Here is an 18,341-nt window from a genome sequence, read left to right on the forward strand (position 1 = left end):
ATGGGTGTCCTCCTGCCATCCAAATTAGGTTGAACCTGCTTAGCTTTTCCTATCAGCCAAGGTAGCTAGGACCAAATCATATCAGATCAGTGCAGATACTCCTCAATGGAAGACATTTTATGACTTTTCTTAACAGAGTTGTTAAGTCAATAATTACAATTGTTAAATTAGCAACTCTCTCCAAATTTACTCAATCAAAATTTATACTTAAAGGAGAAATAGAAATCCTAGTGCCTTGGTTTTTAGCCCATACCTTAACTACTACACAAAATTGGGTTTTAACTTCTCTTTTGCTTTATATAATAACTTATTTCATTAATTGACCTTGAGGAAATATTTTCTAATTTTTTTTAATATCAGTTTTGGCTGTTGTTATTCAAGGAATGTTTCCCTGGTTATAATAGGACATTGTCCTTGCCATTCACTTTTTATCTTCTCTGTATATAGGTTATACTGAGGACACTATTTCAAATGGGAAGCACCATTCTTAATCTGAGTTTGGTCTTAATTTCACATGCATATCTTGCTTCAATCATAGATAATGGCCTGGGGCAACAACTCACTTTATTTTTGATTGCTTATTGCAGATTGCAGAAGGTAAAGATAATAAACAGATAGATACAGGAAAATAGATGTTGATGAATATTGTGTATGTCAAGTACGATCTAGCATTGAGTTTTCACTTTTTTTAAAAAAATGCATGATAATGAGATTTCAATCTTGCGTGATCTCCTGGATAGTAACAAATTTCTAAATTGCTTGAATATACTTTTCAGAGTCTATAATGAACAACAACAAAAAAAACCTAGCCATGTTCTTCTGAGTACTTTACAATTTAAATTTTATGAAATTAATCCAAAACAGGAACCTATCTGCATAGAAAACTGAGAACGAGCAATATAAGGATCTATAAGAGATTTCATTAAACATAATTGCATAATTGCAAAAATAGCAGAGCAAAAGAATCTTATTTTATTGGTATTAGAAGCTTTAAAAAGGACAATTGCCTTTCCTTCATATCAAGTGGCTGAACCTAATGAACCTTCAATCAGAGGTAAAGAAAATTGTGAGATCAATAAGGCTGTTATACACTTAACAATATACACTTAACAACATGTTTATGTGTGTGAGAGTGAGTGATTGAATGACAAGCAGAGAGAAAAACAACACGTTCCTTTTAAAAAAATAATTGGCTGGATGAAATTCATTTATAGCTGAAAATTAGAACGTGCACATATCTCATAAAATCTCCAGAATATCTCTGGGACCGCCTTCTGCCACACGAATCCCAGCGACCAGTTAGATCCCACAGAGTTGGCCTTCTCTGGGTCCCGTCGACTAAACAATGTCGTCTGGCGGGACCCAGGGGAAGAGCCTTCTCTGTGGCAGCCCCAACCCTTTGGAAGCAGCTCCCCCCGGAGATTAGGATTGCACCCACCCTCCTTGCCTTTCATAAACTCTTAAGACCCACTTCTGCCGTCAGGCATGGGGGAATTGAGACATCTCCCCCAGCCTATATATTTTATGCATGGTATGTTTGAGTGTATGTTTTATTTTAAATAAGGGTGTTTTTTTTAGTTTTTTAATTATTAGATTTGTTACTGTATATTGTTCTTATTATTGCTGTGAGCCGCCCCGAGTCTACGGAGAGGGACGGCATACAAATCTAATAAATAATAATAATAATAATAATAATAATAATAATAATAATAATATAACTAAAATACATATAAAGATGCTTGGTCAAAAACATTATAGAGTAATATACTTTGTGTTAATTAAAAACACAGAGACATGGGTTCTCTTTATGCTTTCTCTCTGAAACACCAGCATTAAAAAAGTGGGGATCCTAGGGAATACATATATTTGTAAATAAGCCAATTTAATTCTTACATTCTGCAATAAGAGATGAATGAATCCTTCATATTTCCTCCTGCTGTAAACTCTGGAACATCAACAATACACACTGAAAGGCTTTGTGGCTGTGTGAGAAGATAGCCTGTCTGCAAAATGGTCAAAACCTGGGCTACTGGTGCCCTGTCTCTTTAAGAGCTGCCACTAGCCAGCTCAACAATGTGTATTGGTATTGGACTTGTGGTGTTAGTGTGGAAGTGAGGGAGAAAGGGGTTTATGTTCATTCAGGAAATTCATATCTGAATCCACCTAAGGCAGGAGTAGGCAAAGGTGGCTCTTCTATGACATGTGGACTTCGACTCCCAGAATTCCCGAACTAATTATGCTAGCTCAGGAATTCTGGGAGTTGAAGTCCACATGTCATGGAAGAGCCAACTTTGCCTATACCTGGCCTAAGGCAAATTTGCTTACTGTTTTCCATGGGAGTAGTGGAATAGATGAAAAGTGGTAAACTGTGACTATCAGCCTTTCAGTATCTGTGGGGGTATAGCCTAGAGCAGTGATGGTGAACCTTTTTTCCCTCAGGTGCCAAAAGAGTATCGCCTGAGGAGGGCAAAAACAACTTCCCCTACCCCCCTGGAGGCCCTCTGGAGACCGGAAACGGCCTGTTTCCCAACTTCCGGTGGGCCCAGTAGGCTTGTGTTTCACCCTCCCCAGGCTCTAAAGGTTTGCCTGGGATTGGGGAGGGTAAAAATACCCTTCCTCATCCCCCCAGAGGCTCTCTGGAAGCCAAAAACGCCCCAAGAGGCTCTCTGGAAGCCAAAAATGCCCTCCCAGAGTCTCTGTGAGAGCCAAAAATCAGCTGGCCAGCACACAAATGCATCTTGGAGCCAGTGTTCCCTCTAATTTTTTTGGGGGGTGGGCGGAAAAGTATAGTGTCTGAGCGGCAGTCCCTTCAGGACTGGGCGGCACAGAAATAATAAATAAATAAATAAATAAACAAACAAACAAATAAAAAACCCACCCTGTTTTGCCTCAGAGAATTTCAAAATAAAATACTGTACTGTGTGCCTATAACAGTGAGCTCATAATAGGGCAACTCTATCAATATCAAAATGCCACTTAAATAGTTGAGCTAGTTTCAAACTAGATTTTGATTTTCTTTCTCTCTTCCTTACTCCCATTCTTTTTCTTTCTCTTTTCCTTCCTCTCTTTTTTCTATCTGTTTCTCTCTCTTCCTCTCTCTCCTTCCCTCTCACTCTTTCCCCCTCGGCTTCTGGGCAGGTTTGGAAAACTCTGAGTTGATAATGATTTTTAAGTGAGCGATTGCTCACTGCTCAGCTTAGAGGGAACTATGCTTGGAGCTGAGCTAGGGCAACGACTACTTTCCAAGTGAAAAAAGTTTTCAAATTGACCAAACATAAGCACTTCAAATGAAGAATTTTCAGGGTGACCCGGGAACAGAACTTTAGGGACCTTTTTTTTCAGCAAGAAAGAAGCCCCCCACCCCCAAAAAAATACTCATAGAGAGAACCCCTGACATGATGCAAAGCCATGAAATTTCAAGTTTCAGATATGCAGGGAAAATTTTTTACAGGGTCTCAAATTTTGATTTCAGGTCTCACAGACCTGAACAGAACAGCAGGGTTAAATTATCACAGGGGCTAAAACAGGCAGAACATGCCGCTTAGAAATGCTTTCTAGTATCAGCCTACCCAACTTTCAGCAACACTTTGAAGAATGAAAAAAAAAACAGAGGGGGATTTGCAAACAATATTTCACTAAAAAGAAAACCATTTTCATTACCCTACAATTCCAGTTCCTAGGCCCTGTCTCTCTAAGTCAGGATTGATAATCTCATTTGGTTTATATTCAATTGTTAAATGAGTATAATCAAATGTACTAGGAAAAAACATGGTGTTGATTTCTGAATTATATGGCAAATATTTCATTGCAATTGCTGCATGTAACTAGATTTTAGACAGCTTTTCTTACTACGCTGGCTGGATATTTATTCTAGAGATTTGGAATGAATGCAGTAACATTTCTCTTATAATGGGCAACAATGGATTTTTTAACACTTGTAAAATATGTTTTCTGCCCTTAAGCATCTGTGTAGTGATGGTGGTTTGTTTTTCAGAATATAACTGAGGTCACCATAGCATAAGTAAAATGTTTTTTTCTCCTACGTTAGCTAAATCAGATTGATTTATCTGCCATCAAGTCTGTGCTTGATGGTAGATAAATGATCTAATTATTGCCCACAATATTATATGCTGCAACGTCCTTCCTGTCAACGGCTACTTCAGCTTCAACCACAACAACACAAGAGCACACAACAGATTCAAGCTTAATATTAACAGCTGCAAACTTGACTGTAAAAAAAATATGACTTTAGTAATCGAATTGTCGAAGCGTGGAACTCATTACCGGACTCCGTAGTGTCATCCCCTAACCCCCAACATTTTACCCTTAGACTATCCATGGCTGACCTCTCCAGATTACTAAGAGGTCAGTAATGCTTGTGCAAAAGTACACTAGCATACCTTCCATCCCCTGTCCTATTGTCTCTCCTATATCTCCTACATCTTTTCTTCTATTCCTATATCTTTTCTTCTATTCTTTCATTGATATATTTTATTCCTATATCTTCTCTTCTATTCTTTTACTATTATGAGTATATCCTCTATAACCTTCATTGTGTATTGGACAAAAGATAGATAGATAGATAGATAGATAGATAGATAGATAGATAGATAGATAGATAGATAGATAGGTGAGTGAGTGAGTGAATGAATGAATTGCCCCAAACTAAGTCCTTCAATTCAATTCATAATGCACCCATTAGTACATTAATCCCTATCCTCGTTGTTGCTTTTTGCCCTAGTCTTTTCTTTCATCCCACCTTTCCAACAAAATGAACTGTATATTAGCACAATATACACAAAACGTGATAATCTGAATGGAGTCATTTGTTCCTGACTCTAGGGGGCAGTGCTCATGTCCATTTCTAAGCTGAAGCGCCAGTGCTGTCTGAAGACATCTCCACAGTCATATGGCTGGCATGACTAAATGTCAAAAGCACACAACGCTTTGTTACCTTCCTATTTTTTTACTTGTATTTTTACGTGCTTTCAAACTGCTAGGTTGGCAGAAACTGGGACAAATAACAGGAGCTCACTCCATTACGTGGCCCTAGAGAGTAAAACTGCTAACCTTTCTGATTGACAAGCTTAGCCTCTTAGCCACTGAGCCACCACAGCCCCCTAAAGGTAAAGATTCCCCTTGCACAGATGTGCATTCCCGACTCTAGGGGATGGTGCTCACCTCTGTTTCAAAGCCAACCAGGGCTGACCCAAGGCGTCTCCATACTCATTTGGCTGGCATGACTAAGCCCTGATGGCACATAGAACACTGTTACCTTTCCACCAAATGTGGTCCTTATTTTTCTACTTGTATTTTTACATGTTTTCATGTAAAAGTAGGTTGTGCTAGAAGCTGGGACAAGTAATGGGAGTTCACTTTATTACCCAGTGCTGGAGATTCAAACCGCTTAACTGCTGACCTTTCGACTGAAAAGCTCAGTGTCTTAGCCACTGAGCCACCATGTCCCTATTTTCTGATAGTGATTTCTGACAGTCTCAAAATGGATGAACAGTGCAGTCAGGCGGTAGGGAAAGCAAGTAGGATGCTTGGCTGCATAGCTAGAGGTATAACAAGCAGGAAGAGGGAGATTATGATCCCGCTATATAGAATGCTGGTGAGACCACCAGCATTCATTTGGAATACTGTGTTCAGTTCTGGAGACCTCACCTACAAAAAGATATTGACAAAATTGAACGGGTCCAAAAATGGGCCACAAGAATGGTGGAAGGTCTTAAGCATAAAACGTATCAGGAAAGACTTAATGAACTCAATCTGTATAGGCTGGAGGACAGAAGGAAAAGGGGGGACATGATCGAAACATTTAAATATGTTAAAGGGTTAAATAAGGTCCAGGAGGGAAGTGTTTTTAATAGGAAAGTGAACACAAGAACAAGGGGACACAATCTGAAGTTAGTTGGGGGAAAGATCGAAAGCAACATGAGAAAATATTATTTTAGTGAAAGAGTAGTAGATCCTTGGAACAAACTTCCAGCAGACGTGGTAGATAAATCCACAGTAACTGAATTTAAACATGCCTGGGATAAACATATATCCATCCTAAGATAAAATACAGAAATAGTATAAGGGCAGACTAGATGGACCAGGAGATCTTTTTCTGCCGTCAGACTTCTATGTTTCTATGTTTCTATTGAAATCAGTTGCTGTCTATTTAGCATCCAATTCATTATTGGAGCATCCTTCTAAGTTCGGAGATATTTTGGGAAGACTTTCCTTCCATTTTTGGTGTCTTTACAGATGATGGAATATTGCTCCTTTTTTTCTTACAACACCTCTTAGAAATGTTGCATTATATTTTCCCCTGGGGCCTTTGCTTTAGCTTCTCTTCTAGGCAATTTCCACCATCTGGGCTGACAACTAGTTTCTGTTTCCTGGATTTTGGCTCCTTTCATATTTATCCTTAAGACCTTGTATGATTTCATCCCATAGGTTTTTTTGCTGCTGTTTCCTTATCAATGAGATTCAGAACTTCAAAACCATTCTTAACAATCTACTTAAAAATGGAGGATATTGTACCTGCTCAAGATCATATTTGGATACTGATTTCTTTTGTTATTCTGCTTTAGCTTGATGTGGGAACTGAGCATAAACAGCTTATTTAAAATATTAATATCTCCCAATTCAATGTCTATCTGCTTGAAAAAATACCAGAGTTTTTCAACTTTGATAAATATTTTTTTAGGTTTAGGTTTAGGTTTATTGGATTTATATGCCGCCCCTCTCCGCAAACTCGGGGCGGCTCACAACAATAATAAAAAACAGTACAGTACACAATACCAAATCCAATGCCCACCCATCCAGTTCCAATTGAAATTAATAATCTCATAAAAACAGTATATATAAAAAACAGGCACACAGTCAATCAATCAACAAAACAACATGGGCAAGGGGGAGGTGTTTTAGTTCCCCCATGCCTGACGGCAAAGGTGGGTCTTAAGGAGTTTACGAAAGGCAGGGAGGGTGGGGGCAATCCTAATCTCAGGGGGGAGCTGGTTCCAGAGGGTCGGGGCCCCCACAGAGAAGGCTCTTCCCCTGGGTCCCGCCAGACGACATTGTTTAGTCGACGGGACCCGGAGAAGGCCAACTCTGTGGGACCTAACCGGTCGCTGGGATTCGTGCGGCAGGAGGCGGTCCCGAAGATATTCTGGTCCGGTGCCATGAAGGGCTTTATAACACTTTGAATTGTGACCGGAAACTGATCGGCAGCCAATGCAGACTGCGGAGTGTTGGAGTGATATGGGCATACTTGGAGAAGCCCATAATTGCTCTCGCAGCTGCATTCTGCACGATCTGAAGTTTCCGAACACTTTTCAAAGGTAGCCCCATGTAGAGAGTGGGATTTAACTTTTTTTATTCAATGTTAAAGTATGTTCTGCAAATCTCTGTCTTCAAATATTGCTTGTGGAATTAAAGTCCAATTAAAATTAGGTCCAAAGTCAATGTAGTTGTTTTCTAAGTGCAAGATAGATGGATGGATAGATAGATAGATAGATCGATATACTCTGCATGTTTCCAACTGACATAGATTTAAGCTGCCCTACACTTTCCAGAAATCTACAGATTGGTTTGGCTTGAATATTTCAGTACAACACTTAATTTTTGAAAATACAGTGATACCTTGTCTTACAAACTTAATTGGTTCCGGGACGAGGTTCTTAAGGTGAAAAGTTTGTAAGATGAAACAATGTTTCTCATAGGAATCAATGGAAAAGTGATTAATGCGTGCAAGCCCAAAATTCACTCCTTTTGCCATCCGAAGCACCCGTTTTTGTGCTGCTGGGATTCCCCTGAGGCTCCCCTCTATGGGAAACCCCAGCTCCGGACTTCCGTTGCCAGCGAAGCTCCCATTTTTGCAGTGCTGGGATTCCCCCGCAGCATCACAAAAACACGGAAGTCCAGAGGTGGGGTTTCCCATGGAGGGGAGCCTCAGGGGAATCCCAGGAGCAAAAATGGGTGCTTCGCTGGCAACGGAAGTCCAGAGGCGGGGCATCCCTGCGGCGGCGGTGGATTTGTAAGGTGAAAATAGTTTGTAAGAAGAGGCAAAAAAATCTTAAACCTCGTGTTTGTATCTCGAAAAGTTTGTATGACAAGGCATTTGTAAGATGAGGTATCACTGTAAATCCTATTAAATTCATGTATTCAGCAAAAGAAATAATTTTAAAGCATCACATTTCAATGTGTTGTTATTTTTCCAAGCATATTATTATGGCACGGTTTAGAAGAGACTTTTAAGTAAACTCAGTTACAGCTATCTGAACCATGGCCCGTGCTACAATCAATAGAGACACCAATACCTTCCTTTGTTATTCAGAGAAGTAACTCTCTTACTCAGAGAAGTTACTTTGTTACTAAGAGAAGTAACGTTGTTAATTCTAAAGAATGCATAAATCAGCATGCTCGTTGTAGAATTTTGGGAGTTGGAGTTTTCACATCTTCCACCTATCAAGGCTGAGAAACACAGGCTTTGATACTAGCTGTAGACTAATTTGGAATTGGTATCACAGATACACTTTGTTATAAACAATATACACTTTGAATGCCAACTATATACAACTGGACAACTTCTTTATGTACAACTGGAAATGTAGATATCATTTATTTTATTTATTTATTTATTTATTTATTTATTTATTTATTTATTTATTTATTTATTTATTTATTTATTTATTTTGTCCAATACAAATTGAAAGTTAAGGAGACTAAAAATGTGTAGTAGTAAATATCAGAGAAGAGATAAAAGAAGAGATATGAGAATAGAATACATCAATGAAGAGTAGAGGAAGGATATATGGATGGGAGAAAATATATATAAAATATAGGAAAGACAATTGGACAGGGGACGGAAGGCACACTAGTGCACTTATGCTCGCCCCTTACTGACCTCTAAGGCAGTGTTTCCCAACCGGTGTGCCGCGGCACACCAGTGTGCCGCGAGAGATGGTCAGGTGTGCCACGAAGAAGGAAGCTCAGCTTCTGGTCCCACAACTTTTTACTGAGAATGTAAAGTTGTGAGACCGGAAGCTGAGCTTCTTTCCTTGCGCCTTTCAAGTTTTTTGGCAGCTGCAGCGCCCCGCCCATCTGGAGCCTCCCTGGCGGTGGCAGCAGGTGAGCTTTGGGGCCCGGCAGGAGGGTGGCGGCAGCGGGAGGGCGGCGACAACAGCGGCACCGGGCAGTAGCCGTGAGGCGGTGGGAGGGTGGTCGGCTGTGAGGCGGAGCACCGGAATGGAGGCACCAACGGCAGCGGCTGGACACGTTGCTGTATGCCGTACATGCTGGCATTGCGTGGCTGGCACTTGCCTGCTGGCTGGGCTGGGATGGAGGCTCCAGCCCCACGCCCATGCCCAGCACAACGCCAGCATGTACGGCGTCTAACAACGCGTCCAGCTGCCACCGTCGGTGCCTCCGTTCCGGAGCTCCGCCTCACAGCTGACCACCCTGCCGCCGCCCCATGGCTACTGCTCAATGCCACTGCTGCAGCGTGGTGTACGAGAAAGAGAGAGAGAAAGAAAGAGAGAGAGAGAGAAAGGGGGGAGAGAGAAAGAGAGAGAAAGCAAAAGAGAGAGAGAGAAAGAGAGAGGGAGAGAGGGGGGAGAGAGAAAGAGAGAGAAAGCAAAAAGAGAGAAAGAAAGAGAAATAGCAAGAGAGAGAGAGAGAAAAAGAGAGAGATAGCAAGAGAGGGAGAGAGAGAAAGAGAGAGGGGTGAGAGAAAGAGAGAGAAAGCAAAAAGAGAGAGAGAGAAAGAGAGAGAAAGCAAAAGAGAGAGAAAAAAGAGATAGCAAGAGAGGGAGAGAGAGAAAGTGAGAGGGACAGAGGGGGGGAGAGAGAAAGAGAGAAAGCAAAAAAGAAAAAGAGAGAGATAGCAAGAGAGGGAGAGAGAGAAAGAGAAAGAGAGAGGGAGAGACAGGGGGAGAGAGAAAGCAAAAGAGAGAGAAAGAGAAAGAAATAGCAAGAGAGAGAAAGAGAGAGAAAGAGAAAGAAAGAAAGAAAGAAAGAAAGAGACAGAGAAAGAGAGAGAAAGAGAGAGAAAGAAAGAAAGAGAGATAGCAAGAGAGACAGAGAAAGAGAGAGCAAGAGAGACAGAGAAAGAGAGAAAGAGAGAGAGAAAGAAAGATATAGCAAAAGAGGCAGAGAGAGAGAGAGAGAGATAGCAAGAGAGAGAGAAAGAGAGAGAGAGAAAGAAAGCAAGAGAGAGAGAGAAAGAGACGGGGGAAGGAGGGAGAGAGAAAGACATAGAGGGAGGGAAGGAGGGAGAGAGAAAGAGAGCAAAAAGAGAGGAAGGAAGACAGAAAGAGAGGGATGGAGAGAGGGAAAGAAGGGAAGGAAGGAAGAGAGAGAAAGCGGGAGGGAGAGAGAAATAGAGTGAAGGGGAGGAAGAGAGAGAGTTTTTTTGTCCAAACCTTTTTTTAGCCCCCCCGCCCCCGCCGCGCTCAATGTTCCCCAGGATTTTGAAAATATGAATAATATGCCGCGGCTCAAAAAAGGTTGGGAAACACTGCTCTAAGGAATCTGGAGAAGTCAACCATGGAAAGTCTAAGGGAAAAATGTTGGGGGTTGGGGGTTGACACCACGGAGTCTGTTAATGAGTTCCACACTTCAACAACTCGATTGCTAAAGTCATATTTTTTACAGTCCAGTTTGGAGCGGTTGATATTAAGTTTGAACGTGTTGCGTGCTCTTGTGTTATTGTAGTTGAAGCGGAAGTAGTTGTTGACAGGCAGGATATTGCAGCATATGATCTTGTGGGCAATACTTAGATCATGTTTAAAGCGTCGTAGTTCTAAGCTTTCTAGACCCAGGATTGTAAGTCTAGTTTCGTAGGGTATTCTGTTTCGAGTGGTGGAGTCCTATACAGTCCCTGCTGAGTTGTGTAAAACTATCATAATAAAATGAATCAGTAATCTATCATGTCAATAAAACTAAATATTTTTCTATCATATTCCTCTCTTAACAGATGACCTTCATAATGTTGGCAATTTACTGAGGGTGGCCTATGCTTTACGGGAGAGTGCAGAATTGTTTCAATCAGATGAGATGCGGCCAGCCAATGACCCAAAAGAAAGAGCTCCTGCCAGTATCAGGATGTTGAACGACATACTGCAGAGTCTTGAGAAAAACTTCTTAGTTTCAGGTGTTCCACCAGGGTTTTACAGGTAAAAGCACAACTTCATATCCTTATGTCAACTAGTATGGTCATTTTTCTTGTCTTCTGCAGCTGCCTTGCTATGCATCTGTTGTATTTTTGTGCATATAACAAGATGCCACTAAAAGAAATGCAACCCATAACAATTTAACCCAGCATGTAATTTTGTAACAGTTCAGTACAACATGGTCCTTATTGAGATGTATTGCTACCAAAGAAAATCAGTGGAAGTTTAAAAGGAAACCGTCTACTAGGTTGTAACTGTTAAAGATTATTATTATTATAGACAAAACAATGTGAAATCACAGCTATCAGTTCTTTAGTTGGTGTTGACCTTCATAAGCATTAGGTTCTTCCCAAAAACTAGGAGATTGTAATGTATCAGTAAACTATACTATGTGCAAATCTCAGCAATGTAGACTTTTGTAATTGACAAATGGAGATTTTGTCAAAGCGCAGATTTTCTAAGTGCTGTCCAAGATTTTTTGGTATGGCATCCAGTGCGTTGACAGCTGGTTTATGCCATAATATTTTGATTTCATTTTTCAGGTCTTGATACTTTGTGATCTTCTTCAATTTCTTGTATTTTATTGCCACGTCTATTTATCTACAGTTTCTTCTTTTCAATCCCAGTTACATCTGGTGTCATGAGCCCAAGACTTGATCAGTTTGCGTTCAGAAATTCATATTATTTTAGCCTCAATTACGACTACTTTTTCTACCAAACATTCCCACCATTTTTTTTTTCATTTCTAGGACATTCTACAATTTTTGTAGATGTTCTAAGAAATCCAGTATGTATCCAATTTATTATTTTGTTATTAGTGATTTTCATTTTTATTATCCTTGTTTTCTGTTATTATTATATTTTAAGAATGTCAGTTCAGATGACAGAGATTTCTGGGAGGAATTATGAAAGATTTATTATTTATTTATTTATTCATTCATTCATTCATTCATTCATTTATTTATTAGATTTGTATGCCGCCCCTCTCTGTAGACACGGGCAGCTAACAACAATAATAAAAACAGCATATAACAAATCTAATATTTAAATTACTAAAAACCCTTATTAAAAACCAAACATACACACAAACATACCATGCATAAATTGTATAGGCCTAGGGGGAAGGTATATCTCAATTCCCCCATGCCTGACGACAGAGGTGGGTTTTAAGGAGCTTACGAAAGGCGAGGAGGGTGGGGGCAATTATGATCTCTGGGGGAGTTGGTTCCAGACGGCCGGGGCCGCCACAGAGAAGGCTCTTCCCCTGGGTCCCGCCAAATGACATTGTTTAGTTGACGGGACCCGGAGAAGGCCCACTCTGTGGGACCTAACTGGTCGCTGGGATTCATGCGGCAGAAGGTGGTCCCGGAGCAAAGCCATCCACATCATTTAGCCTTCAATCATGTAATATTTTCAACCAGTATTCACAAGTTCAGCTGTGGTGGAATTACCAACTAAAAGACAGAGTGGCGGGTGGTGGTGGAATGTAGCATCTAAAGCTTCTGCAAGGGAGGAAATGACATAGACTGGATTTGTGAAGACCTTATCTGCCACTTTATATGGGAAGGCAATCAATCTGGCAAGATTCTAGCAAACAGGTTATCAAAAATAAAGAAGTGGCTTATTCGTGGCTTATTCTAACACTCAATATTTTAGAGCTTTAAAAGCCCCATATCCACAGCAAAAAGTATCTGGCAGCTTCTGTTAAAAACTCTGGAGAGGAAATTCTATAATATCCTAACATTAATATGCGTGGATATTCATAAATGTTAAAACAATGCATTAAATGATAGACTTTTGTTTGTTTATTTGACCCTTGTTAAGGTGGAAACATATCGAACCAGTCCTCGATTCTTATTTCTGAAAAATATACATTCCATTGAATCCACTGAGAGTTGATGGTTCATCTTCAATATTTTAGATGGCTTCAACACTTCTTTTAAAAATAATAATTTCCATATAGCGAATGAGAATAAAAAGAAAGGGGAGATTTTAAAAAAAACACTCCCACACTGGAGACCTTGTTTTGCACTCTGTTTCATTCTGGAGCAGAGATTTATGACTGAGTTATAAACCTCTGAAATAGTGGTTTATAATGGAAATGCTGGCAGACCTTTAACTATAGCAGCAAAAACAGTGCTGTAATAAATACAAAGCTTCATTGGTAAACAGAAATTTAGGATGCTGTTGGCAGTCTTGACCTTCAGGCTCCAACTGTGCTTAGATCATTAAGATTCCATAAATAGTATAATTTACTGCCTTGTGAAGATAGAATATATTTTCATAATAAAACACATATTCTTCAAGGAGTGTGGAACCGGTACAATTATTGTCTTCTATATAGTCATTGAGACTTACATTATTTAGTTTAGTCATTGTACTTGACAAAAGTGCAGGGATTACTCACAGATGCTTTTATTTATTTGTTTGTTTATTTGTTTGTTTGTTTATTTACTTATTTACTTATTTACTTACTTACTTACTTACTTACTTACTTACTTACTTACTTACTTACTTACTTACTTACTTACTTACTTACTTACTTACATTTATATGCCAGCCTCTCCTTGAGATATCATTAGCCATCAACATCTTCCAACATTGTGGATTCCATTTGAAGGGAAGGGAAAGTGGAAGGCAAGCAGCAATGGATGGAAACTAACCGAACAACCTACAACTAAGGAGAAAAGTCCTGTAAGTGACAACAATTCACCAGTGGAACAACTTGCCTTCATAAATTGTGTGTACGTAATCACTGGAGGCTTTTAAGAATAGATTTGCCTGAAATGGTATTAGGTCTCCTACTTGAGCAGAGGGTTGGACTAGAAGATCCTTTCCAACTCATGATGAAGTTGAAGTTGTTGAAGAAGAAGAAGAAGAAGAAGAAGAAGAAGAAGAAGAAGAAGAAGAAGAAGACCACCTAGCAGATATACTCACACAATATACTAAGTTGGATTAATGTTAATGTTGGTTTGACTTTATACAGCTTAGAATGCTCTACTACGCCCTGGTCCAACTACACCTGGAGTACTGTATTCAGTTCTGGTCACCACACTTCAAAAGAGACAAACTCTGGAGAAGGTGCAAAAAAGAGCAACCAAGATGATTAAGGGATTGGAAACCAAGACTTACAAAGAGAGACTGAGGGAACTGGGCATGGATAGCCTAGAGAAAAGGAGGGCCAGAGCGGACATGATAGCAGTCTACAAGTATACGAGGGGATGTCACAGAGAGGAGGGGATCACTTTATTCTTCAGGGCACCAGAGGGCTGGACAAGGAACAACGGCTGGAAGCTGACCAAGGAGAGATTCAACATGGAGATAAGGAGGAACTTCCTGATGGTCAGAGCGATCAACCAATGGAACAACCTACCAGTGGACGTTGTGAACTACAACACTCTGGACATTTTTAAGAGAAGATTGAACTGCCACTTGGCTGGTGTGCTATAGGGTTCCTGCTTGGGCAGGGGGTTGAACTTGATGGCCTTCATGGTCCCTTTCAACTCTAACAATCAATCAATCAATCAATCAATCAAACTAACCCAACTTAATACACATCTGCCAGGTCTTTCACTGATTTAGTTAAGAGGATTGTCCAAACCATCTCTTGCTTTGAGTTTGCATCTTTTTCAACTGATCTCAGCGATACCAGTTATCGCTGAGCAAAACTATGATGAAAGCTTGAAATTCAAATTCAAATACCACACAAGGCATTATTCTTAGCAATGAACCCAGAAGTGAGAACCATAACTGTATGCATTACTGCAACTCTTTATATTTCATCACGTCTTTGGCATATGCATTCAGTGGCTCCAGAGTGTAAAATTACAATGCTAATATCACATTTTTCATGAAATTCAGCACACTGTGTTCTGTGACTACGAGAATCCTCGAAAAAGCTATTAGTAAGAAATGGAATGGTGAAGGACATCTTGTTTAAAGTATTACTGGCTGTTCTCAAAAGTGTGGTTTTAACTATAGCAAAATTATGAAGTGCAAACAGTAAACATCACTCTCTTGTCTGAAGCCAAGCAACTGAAATTCTGTTCATAATAATACTCTACTTTGTAACTGAGGAAAAGTTTGCACTAGCAGCTTCCTTGTCCTTTGTAAGCAAATACTACTTGTACAAGAAATCCTTCCATGATTCCTGGAATGGAATCTTGCTCTAATAGCAGTCAAATGGGTGCACAGTAGTTTAAGCCCCATTTTCTTCTACTTAGCTGGGCTCTTTGGACTTTGGGAGATCAATACCGAGGTATTGATTGGATACAGGTAGTGTACAGCCAGTAATGGGCAGCCAATTCTTTTACTGCCATGCTGTGGGTGTGGCTTAATGGTCATGTGACTGGGTAGGAGTGTCAGCTTCTGTCAGCCATGTGACCAGGTGGGAGTGGCTTGAATGATCATCGGCGTTCAAGTGAACTGTTAAATCCTCGACTTACAACCTTACCATTGTCGTCGCTGGGGTGACAATATACTTCACGTTTCCTGCGCTCTCCTTCCTGGGTTGCTAGGCGAACGGGTGCTGGGTAGGTAGGCGAATCGGTGCTGCCAAAAGCATAAATGCTGCCAGCGCTGCTTCCACCCATGCCTTCTGTTTGCACCTCAGGTGGGAGGTGGCAGCATGAGGCTGGAGGGGAGCCAAGCAGGAGAGAGGGAAGCTCGTCCAAGGCCAGGAAGGAGGAAAGAGGAAAAAAGCAAGGAGCGCAGATGCAGCAGCAGCAGGGGGGAAAAAGGAGAGACGAGACCAGTAATCCAGGAAGTGACAGCCACCAATCAGCTGGAGCTGCGCACGCATCTTCATTTCTGCTGATGGAACTGCGTTCCACCCTGTCCTGTCTGCTGCCCATCCCTGGATACATCCCTGAATATATGACCACAACCAGAACTGGAATTTTGGTCACTAAATGAAATGGTCATCACACAACTGGACCTGCTTTATGGTCATTTTTACTACAGTTGCAAAGACAACCAACTGGCTTCCCCAACTGACCTGGATTGTTGGAAGCCATTTGAGAATGTTATAAGTCATGATTATGTGACTGCAAGACTCTGCAATTATCATAAAGGTGCGCAGATTATTAAGCACTCACATTGTGATCACACGACTTCTGGGGTGGTGTGATGGTCATACCTTAAAAAATTAGTCATAAGTCACATTTTCCAAGGCCATCATCACTTTGAGCTGTCATTAAATGAATGGATATCAATTAAGGACTACTTCTATTAGGCAGATGTTTTGCAAAATGTCTATATTTGGCATAATTAAGATTGCTGAAGAGAGGAAAACAATGAAATATTAAATAATGCAAGATCACAATCATCTTTGATTTCACAAAAATTACAATGAGTATTTTCTAACAATGACATTCATTTATTTATTTATTATTTTATTTATTTTTATTATATTTTATTATATTTTATTATATTTTTTTATATTTTTTATATTTTTTATTTTTTTTATTTTTTTTATTTTTTTTATTTTTTATTTTATTTTATTTTATTTCATTTTATTTCATTTTATATCATTTTATTTCATTTTATTTCATTTCATTTTATTTATTTTATTGCCACCCTCCTCCTTAGACTCAGGGTGGCTTACAACATGTTAGCAATAGCACTTTTTTAACAGAGCTAGGCTATTGCCCCCTCCCCCCAATCCGGGTCCTCATTTAACATTCTCATTTAACCATGATATTGCAACACAGAAGTAGAAGTGGCCTAACCTCTGAAGTCTTCTTCCAGAATTAAACACTGCAGGCGAGATGGCCATTGGGAATGGTTATAAAAAGACCCATTGCAGAGTTTCTTAGCAATTTTTAACTGTGTGGACTTCAACTTTCAGAATTTCCCAGAACGCAACACTTTACCTACTAGCTTGAAATATTTGGGTATAAGAACAAGTAGTATTTGCAATAGTCTTGATAACTAAGTGCTACTTCTGTGAAGAACTATTAGGAAGACGTAGAATAGTGGAAATGTGTCTGGACTTGTGACTCCATCCCTGACCTAAAATATAATAATACACTCAATAGATTCAAGAAGAATTTTTGGATTGATCTCAGAAGTAGAACTTTCTCCTAAATGTTGAACCTAAACCAGCAGTGAAATCCATTTTTTTTAACTACCGGTTCTGAGGGTATGGCTTGGTGGGTATGGCAGGGGGAGGATACTGCAAAATCCCCATTCCCTTCACACTCCAGAGAAAGGATAATGTAAAATCCCATTCTCACCCCACTCCAGGGGAAGGATACTGCAAAATCCTCATTCCCAATATCCAACGGAAGGATATTGCAAAATCCCCCATTCCCTCCCTACTCCTCAGGGAAGGATACTGCAAAATCTCCATTCCCTCTCTACTCCAGGGGAAAGATACTGCAAAATCTCCATTCCCTCTCTACTCCAGGGGAAGGACACTGCAAAATCCCCATTCCCAATATCCAAGGAAGGATATTGCAAAATCCCCATTCCCTCCCATCTCCTGGGGGAAGGATAATCTCCCCTCCCACACCAATCTGTGGCAAACCAGAGATGGTATTTGCCAAATTATTAAAAATCTCCATTCCCACCCCACTCTAGGGGAAGGATACTGCAAAATCCCCATTTCCACCCTACTCGAGGGGAAGGATATTGCAAAATCCCCATTCCCTTCAGGCTCCAGAGCAAGGATAATGTAAAATCCCATTCCCACCCCACTCCAGGGGAAGGATACTGCAAAATCCTCATTCCCAATATCCCACGGAAGGATATTGCAAAATCTCCATTCCCTCTCTACTCCAGGGGGGAGGATACTGCAAAATCTCCATTCTCTCTCTACTCCAGGGGAAGGATACTGCAAAATCCCCATTACTCCAGGGGAAGGATACTGCAAAATCACCATTCCCAATATCCAAGGGAAGGATATTGCAAAATCCCCATTCCCTCCCATCTCCTGGGGGAAGGATAATCTCCCCTCCCACACCAATCTGTGGCAAACCAGAGATGGTATTTGCCAAATTATTAAAAATCTCCATTTCCACCCCACTCCAGGGGAAGGATACTGCAAAATCCCCATTTCCACCCTACTCCAGGGGAAGGATATTTCAAAATCCCCATTCTCTCCCTACTCTTGGGGGAACAATATCACAAAATCTCCATTCCCACCCCATTCTGGGGCAAACCAGAGGTGGTATT

At 40.4% G+C, this 18,341-nt stretch overlaps 1 protein-coding gene across 1 annotated transcript in view; it reads left to right on the forward strand.

Moving 5' to 3' along the window:
• NAALADL2 (N-acetylated alpha-linked acidic dipeptidase like 2) overlaps nt 1-18,341 on the forward strand; it is a 716,175-nt gene that overhangs the window by 665,543 nt on the left and 32,291 nt on the right. Inside the window, exon 13 of the mRNA XM_070753658.1 lies at nt 10,970-11,168. Within this exon, the coding sequence (XP_070609759.1) occupies nt 10,970-11,168 (199 nt within the window). The remainder of the gene's footprint in view (nt 1-10,969; nt 11,169-18,341) is intronic.

The sequence above is a fragment of the Erythrolamprus reginae genome, chromosome 5 (assembly GCF_031021105.1).
Source record: "Erythrolamprus reginae isolate rEryReg1 chromosome 5, rEryReg1.hap1, whole genome shotgun sequence".
Taxonomy (NCBI): Eukaryota; Metazoa; Chordata; class Lepidosauria; order Squamata; family Dipsadidae; genus Erythrolamprus; species Erythrolamprus reginae.